Here is a 13165-nt window from a genome sequence, read left to right as displayed (position 1 = left end):
GCAAGGAATAGGCTACAATTTCAAAATACTGTGAGACATGAGAGGTCAAGCAAAACGGAAACAATGCCTTTTGGATTTAGCTGTTGGGGGGCGTGGTCACTGCTGACCACAGGTGAAATGCTGTACTTAAAGATATGGGTGGAAGACAGAGCAAGTACAGACAACTCTTTCCAGGGTTCGGTTGGGTAGTGGAGGAGAAACAGTCTTTGGGTGAGGAGTGAAAGAAAAAGAAAATCAAGCTGCCATGTCAAAATATTGAAAGTTAAGAATCAACAGGCTCACAATGAATGGTTTCACACTAAGAGAATGTTTCACACTGAAAGACTGTTAAATCAAATAGTCTTATGGTTACAAGGAAAAGGGGATGGGAAGGGATAAGTTTGGGAGCTTGAGATTTAGCTACTATATATAAAAATATATTTTAAAAATTCTTTTGCACAGCACAGGGAACTATGTTCAATATCTCATAATAACCTTTAATGAAAAAAATGAAAACAAATCTATGTATGTATATGCGTGACTGGGACACTGTGCTGTACACCAGAAATTGACACATTGTAATTGACTGTATTTCCATTAAAAAAAAAAAAGAATATGATGATCTAAGAATTCCAGGGATTCTCAGGGATTCACAAGGCAGGAAAACATTCTGTTTCAGCTCCAACAGATTGGAAGAATTAAGGGCTTCAAAGAGATGCTACCTCTTTTTAGCAACATGCCTATGCCTAAATTAAAATAGAACCATCCATGAGGTTGAGCTAGCCTCCCAGAACACTCGGAGAACTTCCAGCAACCCAGAGGGGATCTGTAATTAGTTTGTGTGATGATCAGTTTGGAATTGCTCTGAAAGGTAGGATGGAAGAATTGACAGCTGTCAGGTTAATTCATGATACTAATCATAGAGCTTTACCTTCAAATCACTGGCTCTCTCACAAAATTAGGAAGTGTGGTGGCCCATACATTTAGAATTAAAATCAGACATCAGTGATGGTCCTTAATGAATCCCATTAGATACAGAATGCAAGGCATGCCAGACAGAAAAGCCATTCCATTAATCATTCATATTGTAACATGAATTAGTACATCCCGTGTCAGTCGAAGTCTAGCATGGAGAAAGAGTTTTGAGGAAGGATGAGGGAGAGAACATTAAGGAACATGGAAACTTGACATCACAAGGTGTCCCTGGACCCCTGAGGCACTGCACTGAGAAGGAAGAGAAGAAGCAAAGAAGGAACTGGGGCAATTTACAGAAGATCAAAAAAAAGGAGGTGGCAGGAAACCCGGGCACTTGACCCAGAATGGATATTTTATCGAGTCTGAAATATATATAAAATATAAAATAAATAAGTGAACATTTCATTTCACAATTTTAGCTTTACCTCAACCCACTCCAAGTTCTATTTCACAGAAAAATCCAAGAAGGTATGTGATTCCATGTTTGACATGGGATTAACCCTAGTTTCAGGCTAAGGAAGAGAATGAATAAAGACCAAATTCAGTCTGCATCTTGGATGACTGAGGTTTTTTCCCCTTATACGTGTACATTCTTATTTTGAAGTTTATGAGAGATGAGCTCATATATTTGAGTAGAACATAAATAAACCCAAGGTAAAATAAAATACAAAAGAATATGATTGTCAAGGCAAAGGACAGGAGCTCAATTGAAATGTCAACTGAGACGTGAAGGAGACATGCTGAAACACTGGAGAAAGATCTATATGTATTCAGGAACATTGTAACAGTGTTTAAATGATGTCAACACACCAGTGAAGACAGCCCCAAGCATTGTGACAAGGAGCAGAGGGCTTGAAAGGCAGGGCAATCTGGAAACACGTTTTGAAATAAAATTCAGAAGATCAGTGAATCCCGTATGGGTCTGATGCACTTTTATGGCAAAGTTTATATTCTGAAGACTAATAGAGGAATGAGTTCCTTAAATGTACAAGAGCCAGTTTCTATCATTAAATACGGCAGGCGTAATGACATGGTGTGGTTTTTGTTGCTTCTCTAAATGCACAGGCATGCTGTACGGCGTGATGGATAGAAGATAATATGACAGGATATTAACAGTGAAAAATGGTCTTGATACAGAGGAAACGAGGAAAAGAAGCTTTTTCAATCTGACAACTGACCAAAAACACCTATCATCAAGTGCAAACACCTTAAATTAAAAAAAAAAAAAAAAAGTATTGCTTTGAGCCGTCATCATAGTCACCCTGGATGAATCACAAACATTTAAAGGGAATGAGGAGGAGGAGAACATAGGTTCAGAAAAATGAACACAGTTTTGTATAATCAAAAGAAGCTTCTGGTAGAGATGACTTTTGCTTCCCTCCAAGAAATCTGTGCTACAAAACAAAATGCCTGGGGCATAATGCTGTTAAGTGTTGATTGAATGGGGGGGTAGTTTAAACTCACCAAATGCTAACCAAAATCAAACCATAGCTATTGCTTCTGGGAGCCATATTTCAGAAAACAGTTGAAAACTTTGCTGGTTAAATGAAGTTTGGTTGTTCAGTTTTACGATTTCTTGAAAAATACTGATTAACTTATCCATTTGTGCAATTTATATCCTTTCACAAAGCTAAAGCATTAAACGGCACTCAATCATGTAACTATTGTTGAACGAAAACTACTGCAAGCCTATCAATAAACAAAGAATGCTAAAGCCACCAAGTCATCAGCGGCTGCCGCCACCCCCCAGTGAGGACAGGCCTGCAGCCCAGCCTCTGCAGCCACTCACAGTGGTGCACCCTGAGGGGACTCAGAATAAGAAAGGACAGGATACTGGCCCTAGATAGCTAGATGCTTGTCAAAGGAATGAATTCAATAAGCCCAAACGCTTGTGCCCTCCCATATATAGAAAAGCGTTAAATTCCTTAACTTGAGATGTCTGGTTTTCTTCAGTTAACAAGTAATCTTTCAATGTTCGGACTACCTGGTCTTTGTTATAAAATTCCTATATATCCTTGCTCCTCCCCTAACTCTTTGGAGCAGTTTCTCAGAGCGATTGAGAGGCTGTCATCCTGGCTCAAGCCCTCCCGCCAAAAAAAAAAAAACCATAACTCTCAACTTTTAGGCTGTGCATTTATTTCAGTCGACAGTATAATGCAGTAAAAAAATTAACACATGTGATATGCAATCTGGAAGTTCATTTTGTTTAAAACGCTTTTTTTTCCCTCCAAGGAGCGCCAATAAAAATGAAAGCAACGTATTGGCTGTTATTTTAGAAATATCAATGAATCTACTAAGACAGCAATGGAATATTTTCTTATATACCCAACACAAAGAAAGACGAAGTTATTTTCAAGAAATTTTAATCTAACCAAACCTGAGGGGATAATTTGAGATTTAATAAAATTGCTACCCTGTAATAGTTATCGGTAACAAAGTAATCAGGCACAAAATACCTGTTTTACAAGTAATTTGAAAGGTATCTCATTTGCATGAGTCTTAAAATAAAAGTGCGTTTATATAATAGCACCATTTTCTGCCACTAAGTTTTCAGTAAATATGTGGTTGACAATATTCAGCCACTTTTGGATTCAAACTCATGTCTATGAAACACAGGGATGTCTAAAGAAATCAAATATTAGAGTATCCAAAAGAAACCAAAACCAAAATAATAGTATGACTATTTCTGAAAAAATATGATAGTAAAATGAAAATTAAGCACGGTTGTGTATATACCTGTTAGCGTTCTGTAATTGATTACACAAATGAATACAGTTCTTTTAAGTTAGAAAAACGATTCATGAATGTGAATACAGTAATTACCAAGCAAGTTACCTAGGGAATCTAAAACTAATTATCGACCCTCAAAGATCTTCTGCTGGGATAAAACTTGCTTTCCAAACATTTCCAGACTTTTCACAAAGGAATTTTCAAGGCTGAAGAAGAGGAAGTGGACAGAGAGAAGTAGGGAGCAATTCCTACCACGTTTAATTTAAGTATTTTGATGTTATTGTAGTAAACAAGAACAAATCTTGTTCTCCATAGACTCCATGTTTCTTTTACTTTAACCTTTGCATTGTCTTGCATTTGCTACAAGTTAGTCATTAACAGGATGTTGCCTAGAGCTTAAAATGGCCCATCTCCAGGAACCCTGCCTCCCATGCCCCCACATTAAGCCAAAATACCTTCTGTAACTTACAGGAAACATCCTGACCAGGCCCACCTGTGAATGGCTGCAGGCAAGATGAAATTAACATACCCCCCTCAGGAGTCTAGCAGAACCACACAACACTTGCAACAACTTACCATTTTTTTTACTTTACTCCCTCACCTCCCCCATTTTGTTCTATAGTTCACTAACATCCAAACCAAGAATCGTGGTTTTTTGGGTCCACTATCTTCTTGGTCTGTTGACTTTCTGAATAAAGACACTGTTCCTTGCCCCAGCAATTACTGACCTGTCACATGGCAAGCAGTATGAGCTTGGACTCAATAACATTATCCTCAAATACCTGAGTGTCCTGCTCAAGCAATGATTACCCATCAGTTTCTAAAAATGACAGGACGAGAGCGTGAAAAGCAATACAGATCTTTCTCTGCTTACGATGGGTTTACATCAATAATAAAACCATCGTAAGTTAAAAATATCTTAAGTTGAAAATGCATTTAACACACAACCTCCCCAACATCATAGCTTAGCCTCACCTACATTAAATGTGCTCAGAACACATGTACATTATTAGCCTACAGCTGGGCAATATCATCTATCACAAAGCCTCTTTTTAAATAAAGTACTGAATAGCTTATGTAACTTACTGGATTCTGTACTGAAAGTGAAAAGCAGAATGGTTGTATGGGTCCAGGATGGTTGTCAAGCTGTTCGCCCTCGTGATGTCGTGTTGTCAGGGAGCTGTGTTGTCGTGCTGACTGGGAGCTGTGGCTGCTGCCACTGCCCAACATCACGAGAGAGGATCAGAGCACATGTCAGAATCCCGGTGAATGGGTGTTACCATAGTGACACCATGCCAGGCTTGTTCATTTCCTCCTGTCCTTCTACTGACCCTACCTAGGACTGTACTGTGAGTAAATCTCTTCTTTGCTGTCAAGGACTTTGTAGTTAACAGACATTGTTTAATAATCATTAGATCCAGGTGGTTTCTATGCTATATTAGTCTCCGAGTAATGATAAAAACCTTCGCTGACATATTCCTGGCTCACATGGGACTAGCTGCTCATCACTGACCTTGACTTAGGATGCACCTGCTGTCTCCAAGCACATACCCTCACACCCTAGGTTAACTATAAAACTGTCCCAGTGGCCCCTCGGAGATGCAGAATGCAGCTGTGAATGCTCCTGAATCATGGTCCACCAGCTCCGACCATGGATATAAGTTAGTACAGAATAACAGGTCCACTGATTATATGGAGCTGCTTGCCTCACTTTCCAATCTCAAGGTACCTTTTCAGTTTGGTGGGCACATTTTGTTCCCTCTGTCCTCAGACACCACGGAAAAGATCATAATTCAGTACAGGTTCTAACGAATGTGTATCAAGGTCGCACCATCGTAAAGTTAAAAAATTGTTAAGCTGAATCCTTGTAAGTTGGGGACTGCCTATAACTTTTTCTCCTCTACTTCTTCTTAAACCCTTTTTTTAAAATTTTTTAATTTTTATTTTTTTTATTGACATACAGTCAATTACAATGTGTCAATCTCAGGTGCACAGCACAATGTCCCAGTCATGCATATACATACATATTATTTGTTTTCATATTTTTTTCCATTAAAGGTTATTACAAGATTTTGAACTTCTTAAACTGAAATCCAGGTTAGATTTTACACAAATAATTATACGTGCATCAAATTGCACTTGTGGGAAATAAGTATAATAGGAGAGCTACTCAATGATTTTAAAAGCAGAAGGCAGACAGCTCAACATTCTTAACTTTGTAGCTATGCATAAATCGAACTACATACCAAGGAAAAAACAGTGGGTAGGACATCTTCAATTCTTAAGTACGTTGCTAGGTTCAACTAAGATTTCATAGAAAAGTCAGTTCATAACTGAAATTTAGAGTGTCTGGATTTTAGGAGGGATAAATCTGAGCTATGGCCACACTTAAGCTTATGATAAGAATGCTTACAGGGAAAGTGAAGCAAACAAATGCCAAAGCAAACAGAGCCTCAAGTCTGGAGGAGTTCTTAGAAATATTTTAGTCCATTCTGGGGCTCCCAGAACTCCTAGAGAATCTGATGAAAGTTAGGTATCTTTTTCCCAGAAACATGTACAAAATGTCACACACAATTTCAAGGGCTTCATGGAACCACCGATATACACCTCAGATGTTCCCAGGTAAAGGCTGAGGGAAGTCAGGGACTCAAACCCCAGGCATAAGTTCTCAGACTCACAATTAAAGTACTGAATGATTAAAAGCTAAGGAATCTATGAAAAGAGGACAAACATTGTTAAACAAGGGGAAAAAAGACTGCTGAGAAGATAGGCTTTTAGAGAGCCTTATTTCTTATATAATCTAGCTTTTAAACTTCCTTTTCCAGGAGAGCCCATTTTCTCTTAACACTTAAATGTTGATCCCAGACCAAGAAAACTCCTTCTGCATCTGGTTGTCCCAATGTCATCTCAAACACAGCCTGCCCCAAATCAGCTTATCTTCTCAAAAGCAACTTCCCTTTGAAATCTTTCTACTTGTCCCTAGCACCACTAATATCCCAATCAACCAAACCCAAATTTTCTTGTGTGTCCTTGACTCTATTTTTCTTCTCCTTCAATTAGAAAACCAGGAATCAGTAAGCAACCAGACCCTCCCCACTCTTTCAAGTCATGTATACCACGGCTATTTACTGGGTACCATCTATGTGATGGTCACAGGAGACACAAAGATAAATAAAACATACCAGGTCTTCAAGGAGCTGACAGTCAAGTATCCCTTCTTGATAGTTCTATAGCAACCACTGATGTTTGAGATCATCATTCTGCAGTCATCTTTCTACAACCAACCCTGACTGCTCTGATTTCCCTCCGTCTGCTCACTCCCTCCTAAGATTCTAATTTGCATAACATTTTGCTGACTGAATACATTCCCTAAAATAATAAATTCATCATGTAATTCCCTTGCTGGGAATATCTCTGTTGGGTTCCTGGTATCTACAGAAAGCCTGTGGACTTTGATAATCAGAGCCCTGTGTCTCATCAGGCCGGCCCCTGTCTACCTATAAGCACCCCCTTCCTCCCAAGTTCCCTCTAGTACAAGTTCACAGCTCCAGTGAAGCTGGTCTTCAAAATTATTCATGTTTATTCCTGGTCCCATCGCTCCTGGTTTCTCCCTCCCTTTCCACTTATCTTCAGAGCTACAGCTCAAGTCCTGTTTCTTTCCACAAAAATGTTTCAAGAAATTACATCCCGCACTGATTGTGCATTGATATATTATGGTATTTGTAAACCTCACTCATTTTGACATTAAATCATGAATATTCATATTCTTATTTCTTGTCTCACCAAACTGGCTACAATTTCTTCAAAGTCAGTAAGAAAACCTTGCATTTTTCTGGTTTATTTTCATGCAACCATTTATTTAATATACATTTACTGAGGTCCTACTTAGCACATGTCTCATACCGTCCCAGGCTCAAGGGGTCTATTGTGCTTTGGCATTGTAAACCCGAAACAAATATTTATTGATAAATAAAATGTATGCTCTCTGCTAGCAGGCAGCATATTTACTTAAGAAAAGCTCTCTGCTTTTTTTTTTTTAATCTGCATTTTTTTTAACTGAAGTATATAGTCAGTTTAAAATGCTGTGTCAATTTCTGGCGGACAGCATAATGTTTCATTCATACCTATACATACGTATATTCGTCACGTTCTTTACCATTATAGGTTACCACAAGATATTGAATATAGTTCCCTGTGGAAAGCTGTCTGATTTTTAGATCATGTGACCACAAAAGGCCATCTTCAAATAGTTCCTAGGTAGCAACTGTTGGGAGTTTCAACAATCAAGCTGGACTTAGAATATATTTACTTGCACATATTCTCCAGAATTTAGTGTAACTTTAGTAATTCCTGCTTAAAGAATATTACCACCTTTCACTTTTCTTCAATTTGGTATAAATTGCTATAAATAAATAAAATAGGAAACAATTTAGCTACTTGGCATCTATAAAACTCGGGGACATTTCCATAACACCAACTTTATAAATAAGCTAGAAACTCTCCAGATTTGGCCAGCTATATTACTAAAAATTGAGAAAAGTGGATAGTTTATTATGGTTTAATTGCACACATTTCTGTTGTGGGTTTGTATAATTCAGTTTACAAATATGCCCATAAAAAGAACATCCTGATATAATAAATGTTCAAAGAAATACATAAATGTCACCATGACTGTTCTCTTGAATGACAATAAACAGTAAGTGTTATAGTCCCAGATGTTTTCTTAGATTCGCCCTGAAGGGATAGATGGGCCACTGGGTACTCATCAAGGTTATAGATGCACTTTTTGTACTGAGATGGTACTAAGGGGGAAATGGCCATTATGTCTGCATATCCCCATCTATACAGCATCTATTCATCCTAATTTGCACCCAGTGACTTTCATGCAGCTTTGGATTTGAAGAGACTCCAGATTTTTAGCACACACACACACACACACACACACACAAGGAAAAACCCTTTTAAAAAATTCTCTTTTTAATTGAGCTAGACTGTGTATAAAGGCTTACAGAGATCACCCAAGACTCGGAGTGAGGTTACCTTCTTCCAGAGAGGATTTATTTTGATTTCATCAAGCATCCAGGCCAAGGGCAGATCGAAATCCAGTTGAGGATGGAGATGACTCCAGTTTGGGCATCAGTCTTTGAGAAAACTGGGCGTTTCTAGGGATTGCTAGAAGCACTGCTCAGCTTCTCTGGCGCCCATCCTCCTCTGGCTTGTGCATCCCGCAAGCTCTCGGTGAGGAAAAGCAGCTCCAAATGCAGGTCCCTCCTCCCTAGATTTCTTTCTTCTTCTGGATCTGCCCTGGTAGCTCTCCACTGGCCTCAAAGAGGTGTTTGGTATCCTTTGTGTTATTCTCAGGAGGTTTGATCTACACCAACTTTACAGTCAGATGTAGAAGCTCCTTGACCCCCTACTTTAATTATCAGCGTCACCACTCATCTGGTCTTTTCCAGCTAATGATCTGGGATTGATCCTCAATGGTTCAAAACCTCCATATTCTCTTTCTTTTTTTGCCTACTCTGCACATGTAGAAAGGTCTCTCAAAACCAGACTCGCCTGCCACTCGTTCACTGACTCTGTGATCAATTCGGTTATAATTGCCTTGCAACTTTCTACCTGGTCTTCCTGTTACAACGATCTCTCAAATCTAGTCTGCTGTTTAGTAGAACTTGTCTTAGTTCATTTGAGCAGAACACTATATACTGGGTGGCTTATAAAAGACAGAAACTTATTTTCACGATTCTGGAGGCGGGGAAGTAGAAGATGATCAAGGTGCTGACAGATTCGGTGTCCGGTGAGAATCCACTTCCTAGTTCTGAGACAGCCGTCTTCCTACTGTGTCCTCACTTGATGGAAGGGGTGAGAAGTAGTCCGTGGCATCTTTTATAAGGTCATGTCTCCCATTCATAAGGACTCTACCCTCATAATCCAGTCACCTCCCAAAGGTCCCACCTCCAAATACCATCATACTGGTGATTCAGTTTTTCAATTTTTAATTTATTTTTTGATGAAATTTATGACTCTGAGGGGACCCATTCAGTCTACAGGAGACTAGGTAGCATAAAATACTCTGGAGATCAAATAGCTAAATATCTCAACCTTTTTCTCATCCCTCAGTTCAGAAAAATACGTAATGGCATCTCATAGGAAGTCATGACAATTCATGTGTCTGCCCAGTGGAGGAAGGATATTCACTTTTAGCTGTATGCAATCAGGAAGCTACTCCTTCACCCAATGGGAGCTGACCAGAACCTTCCCTCCTCTTGAATTGGCCACAGAATCACAGGCCGTTGGTCCAAGGACCCCTGCGCGTACTGACTGGATGAGGTGCAGGCAGAAGCCAGAGCCCTGTGCAAGCAAGAAGAGCTGCCTTCCCACAGTAAAGACAGTGCAGCAGCAGATACTTGCTAGAGAAACTCAGAGGACAGCAAAGTCTCTTTAATAGGGTTTTGAAAACGCTTGCTATTTCGAGTCAGTTTTGAAAACAGGAACCAGTAAAGAAAAACACATGCTTCCATACTGTCATAACTTAGCACACGACAAAACTTGTATTGATGCAAAACAAAGAATCAGAATGTGGGCAAAGAAAAGCAGGGAAAATGGAGCCCAGGCAAGCACAGAGATCATGGCCCAGTGGCACCGTATGAGCAGGTGTTAGGAGGAAGAGGTGCCAGGGAAATATCCAGGCACCTGCCGCAGAGAACTGTTCTGACACAACTGATTTCTGTCGGGTGGGCTCCAAGTTATCCACGCACAGGATAGCTCTGTAACCATCAATGGATAACCTGGTCTTGTCAGGCTTTTGACAGCACCTCCCAGGTAATTACCTGAGGCATCTCATGTCCCTGTACGTTGCTGGTGTCGAAAAGCTAATGAGACAAACTGGAAGGGAATACGCAGGAAGGAATAGTTTTTGTTCTAAATCGATGGGACCACAGATGATTATTTTGCCTTCTATGTTTTCCAAACATTCCTTAACATTGTTACATTCTATTTACAAAATAAATAAATGTCAAATACAAGTGGTACAGAGCAGCAGCAGTAGCCTCTAAAATATAATAAAAAGTACAACAAAAACTATCATTTTGAACATGGGATTTTTGTAATTAATTTCAGTCACATAATTACAAATACAAACTTCCATATAAGAGAAGGAGACAGAGGACCATGTGCCTTATGAGGCGATCTTGGAATGACATCTTCCTGATTGTCACCTGGCCCCTGCTACTTTTCTTTTTAACAACACTGTTGCTTATTTTCCCTAGAAAGCAAATGGACAAAACACTTTTTATCACCTATTATTTATGAAGAAATCTTTTTACCTGAAATTCTCATATTCTTCTGCTTGTCGTTTCCATGGACAGCTCTGGATATTTGTGATAATCTGAAGATAGTCATCTTCTGAATACCTAAAAGTCAAATGTTAATGAAATTAGAAAATAAAGATCTCACTTTTTTGCTAAACAAATATATGTGTCCCAAAGGACACTTATAATCTATTCACTTTAGCCCTTTACATCTTTTCTGAAATAAGGTGACATGGAAGTAAGTAAATATCATACCCATTTTGAAACTCCTAGGAACATGCAATTCTTAAGGAATTATTCTGTTGATTTGGGAATGTATAATTTGCACGTATCAGAAGCCAAGTGTAGTATTACAAACAAACCATGACAGCACACAAGTTCACATTCATATCTTAGGGCCATTTCACCTTAGCATCTCATTAATAAATCAGTAGATCTTTCTCTAGATGTTTAACATAAATATACAGTCAATCATTTTTTTCAGACTCTACATTGATAGATTTATCTTGGGCTATATGGATAACATTTCCCCAAAATAATCATCTTAAATGTTCATTCTGAATGGTACATTAAAAAACTAGATTAGGCCAAGTTGAAAGAGATGTATATTGGTATAAAACTCTACAGGCACAGTGGTAGAGCTGGTCAGGATCCCAGTCCCCAGTCAATCTTCCTCTACCTGATACTCTGTCATTAGGTAATAAGTCCTTTAATCACAGAATAGCCTCTCATATTTAAGGGTTAGCAATTAAATGCATATATCCTTTTGAGTGGAAAAAAAAAAACCACCCTTAAATTTTCCTTTGATTAATATCACAGTCATTAGTTGCCGGCTGCTGAGACCAAGGCTCTGTAACAAAGAGAAAGAGTGTGTGTTGGTGAGTGGGTGGGGAAGGCAGTAAAGAATCTTGTCAGGAACATTCCTTACCCACCCCAACACAGTACAATGTGGATCCTCCAAAGTTTAAAGGAGGTATTTATTATAGGTGGGGAAGATAGTCAATCAAGCAACTCCTTTGCCCCTGAAATTTACCAACCTTTTGGGTATCTCTCTTGTGAATGTTGCCATCAAGGTTAATCAAAAACATTTTCTCCTGGTTCTCATTGGACCAGCTAAGAAAAGCTGAGAATCTTGGAAGACTGTGCTGAATATTAAAGGAGAAGCAAAGCGAAAAGCTACCACAGGAGAGAAGAAAAATAGTTGTACTTGCATACAGGCGTCCAACCTTAACCGGTTTACCTCTCCCATGGGCCTTAAGACTTGTCCTGGTACACCAGGTGGCTTGAGAGATCTATATACTCTGGCTCCAAAGCTTTGTCTAGATGTGACACTTCCTACCTGGAGTGAGGACTGCCTATGTCCATGTGGTGGAAGATAGCCAAAGACCTTCTGCAAAGCAGCATTAAGCTCAAAAATAAAATAAAAGACATGCACATCCAGCAGCCTACTCACAGCTCTCCCAATGTCTGGTTCTTCAAGAGAGACATAACATTATGACTATCCACTCTTGTCCAGAGAAGTCTTGTCTACCATCAAGGCATGGTTTTTAGTCATTTGACCATATTGGGAACAGGACAATAATCAGAGCACTGTGTGTACCAGGGTTCATCAGGCAAAGTAACAAAAAACTGCTGTCCCACAAAGCTCAACTAAAGAGGAAATGGAAAGGGAGGGGCCAAATACAAATACTGATTAAATCAAGGAGAATTGGAATTGTATCTTAAGTCATCAAGATAAAATATTTCATGAAGTACAGTAAATAGGAAATTATTATTATCATAAAAACCCAATGTGTCAGAGTCTAAAGTTTTATTTAAATGTCATTTATTAGATTAAAAAGAAATTACATTTCTCATGACATCTAGCTAAGATAATAAGATTAGTGAATTTGAAGACATAGCAATAGAAATCATTGAAAATGAAAGGTAAAGGGGGAAAGAGGTGAATGAAAAAGTTACAGAGAATCATTCAGTTGTGAGACAACTCAACATAATTATTGAGCCCAGTATACAAGAAATTATGGTCCTAGCAGGAGAGAAGAGACAAAAAGAATTTCAAAAAAATATGGTGGCAAATTTTCCAAATTCAACGAACCCAGACTCAAGTAGCTCAACAAACCCAAAGCACAAGAAACATGAAGAAAATTACAGCAAGGCACATAATAATAAAG

The 13165-nt window shown here is 38.8% G+C and overlaps 1 protein-coding gene across 2 annotated transcripts in view; it reads right to left on the bottom strand.

Moving 5' to 3' along the window:
* ST8SIA6 (ST8 alpha-N-acetyl-neuraminide alpha-2,8-sialyltransferase 6) overlaps nt 1-13165 on the bottom strand; it is a 137713-nt gene that overhangs the window by 47834 nt on the left and 76714 nt on the right. For both annotated transcript variants that reach the window (XM_064479412.1, XM_031444630.2), the window contains one exon: nt 11010-11096. In XM_064479412.1, coding sequence (XP_064335482.1) covers nt 11010-11096 — 87 coding nt within the window. The remainder of the gene's footprint in view (nt 1-11009; nt 11097-13165) is intronic.

This window comes from Camelus dromedarius, chromosome 26 (assembly GCF_036321535.1).
Source record: "Camelus dromedarius isolate mCamDro1 chromosome 26, mCamDro1.pat, whole genome shotgun sequence".
In the NCBI taxonomy this organism is placed as follows: domain Eukaryota; kingdom Metazoa; phylum Chordata; class Mammalia; order Artiodactyla; family Camelidae; genus Camelus; species Camelus dromedarius.
This window is presented reverse-complemented; position numbering and strand designations above follow the sequence as displayed.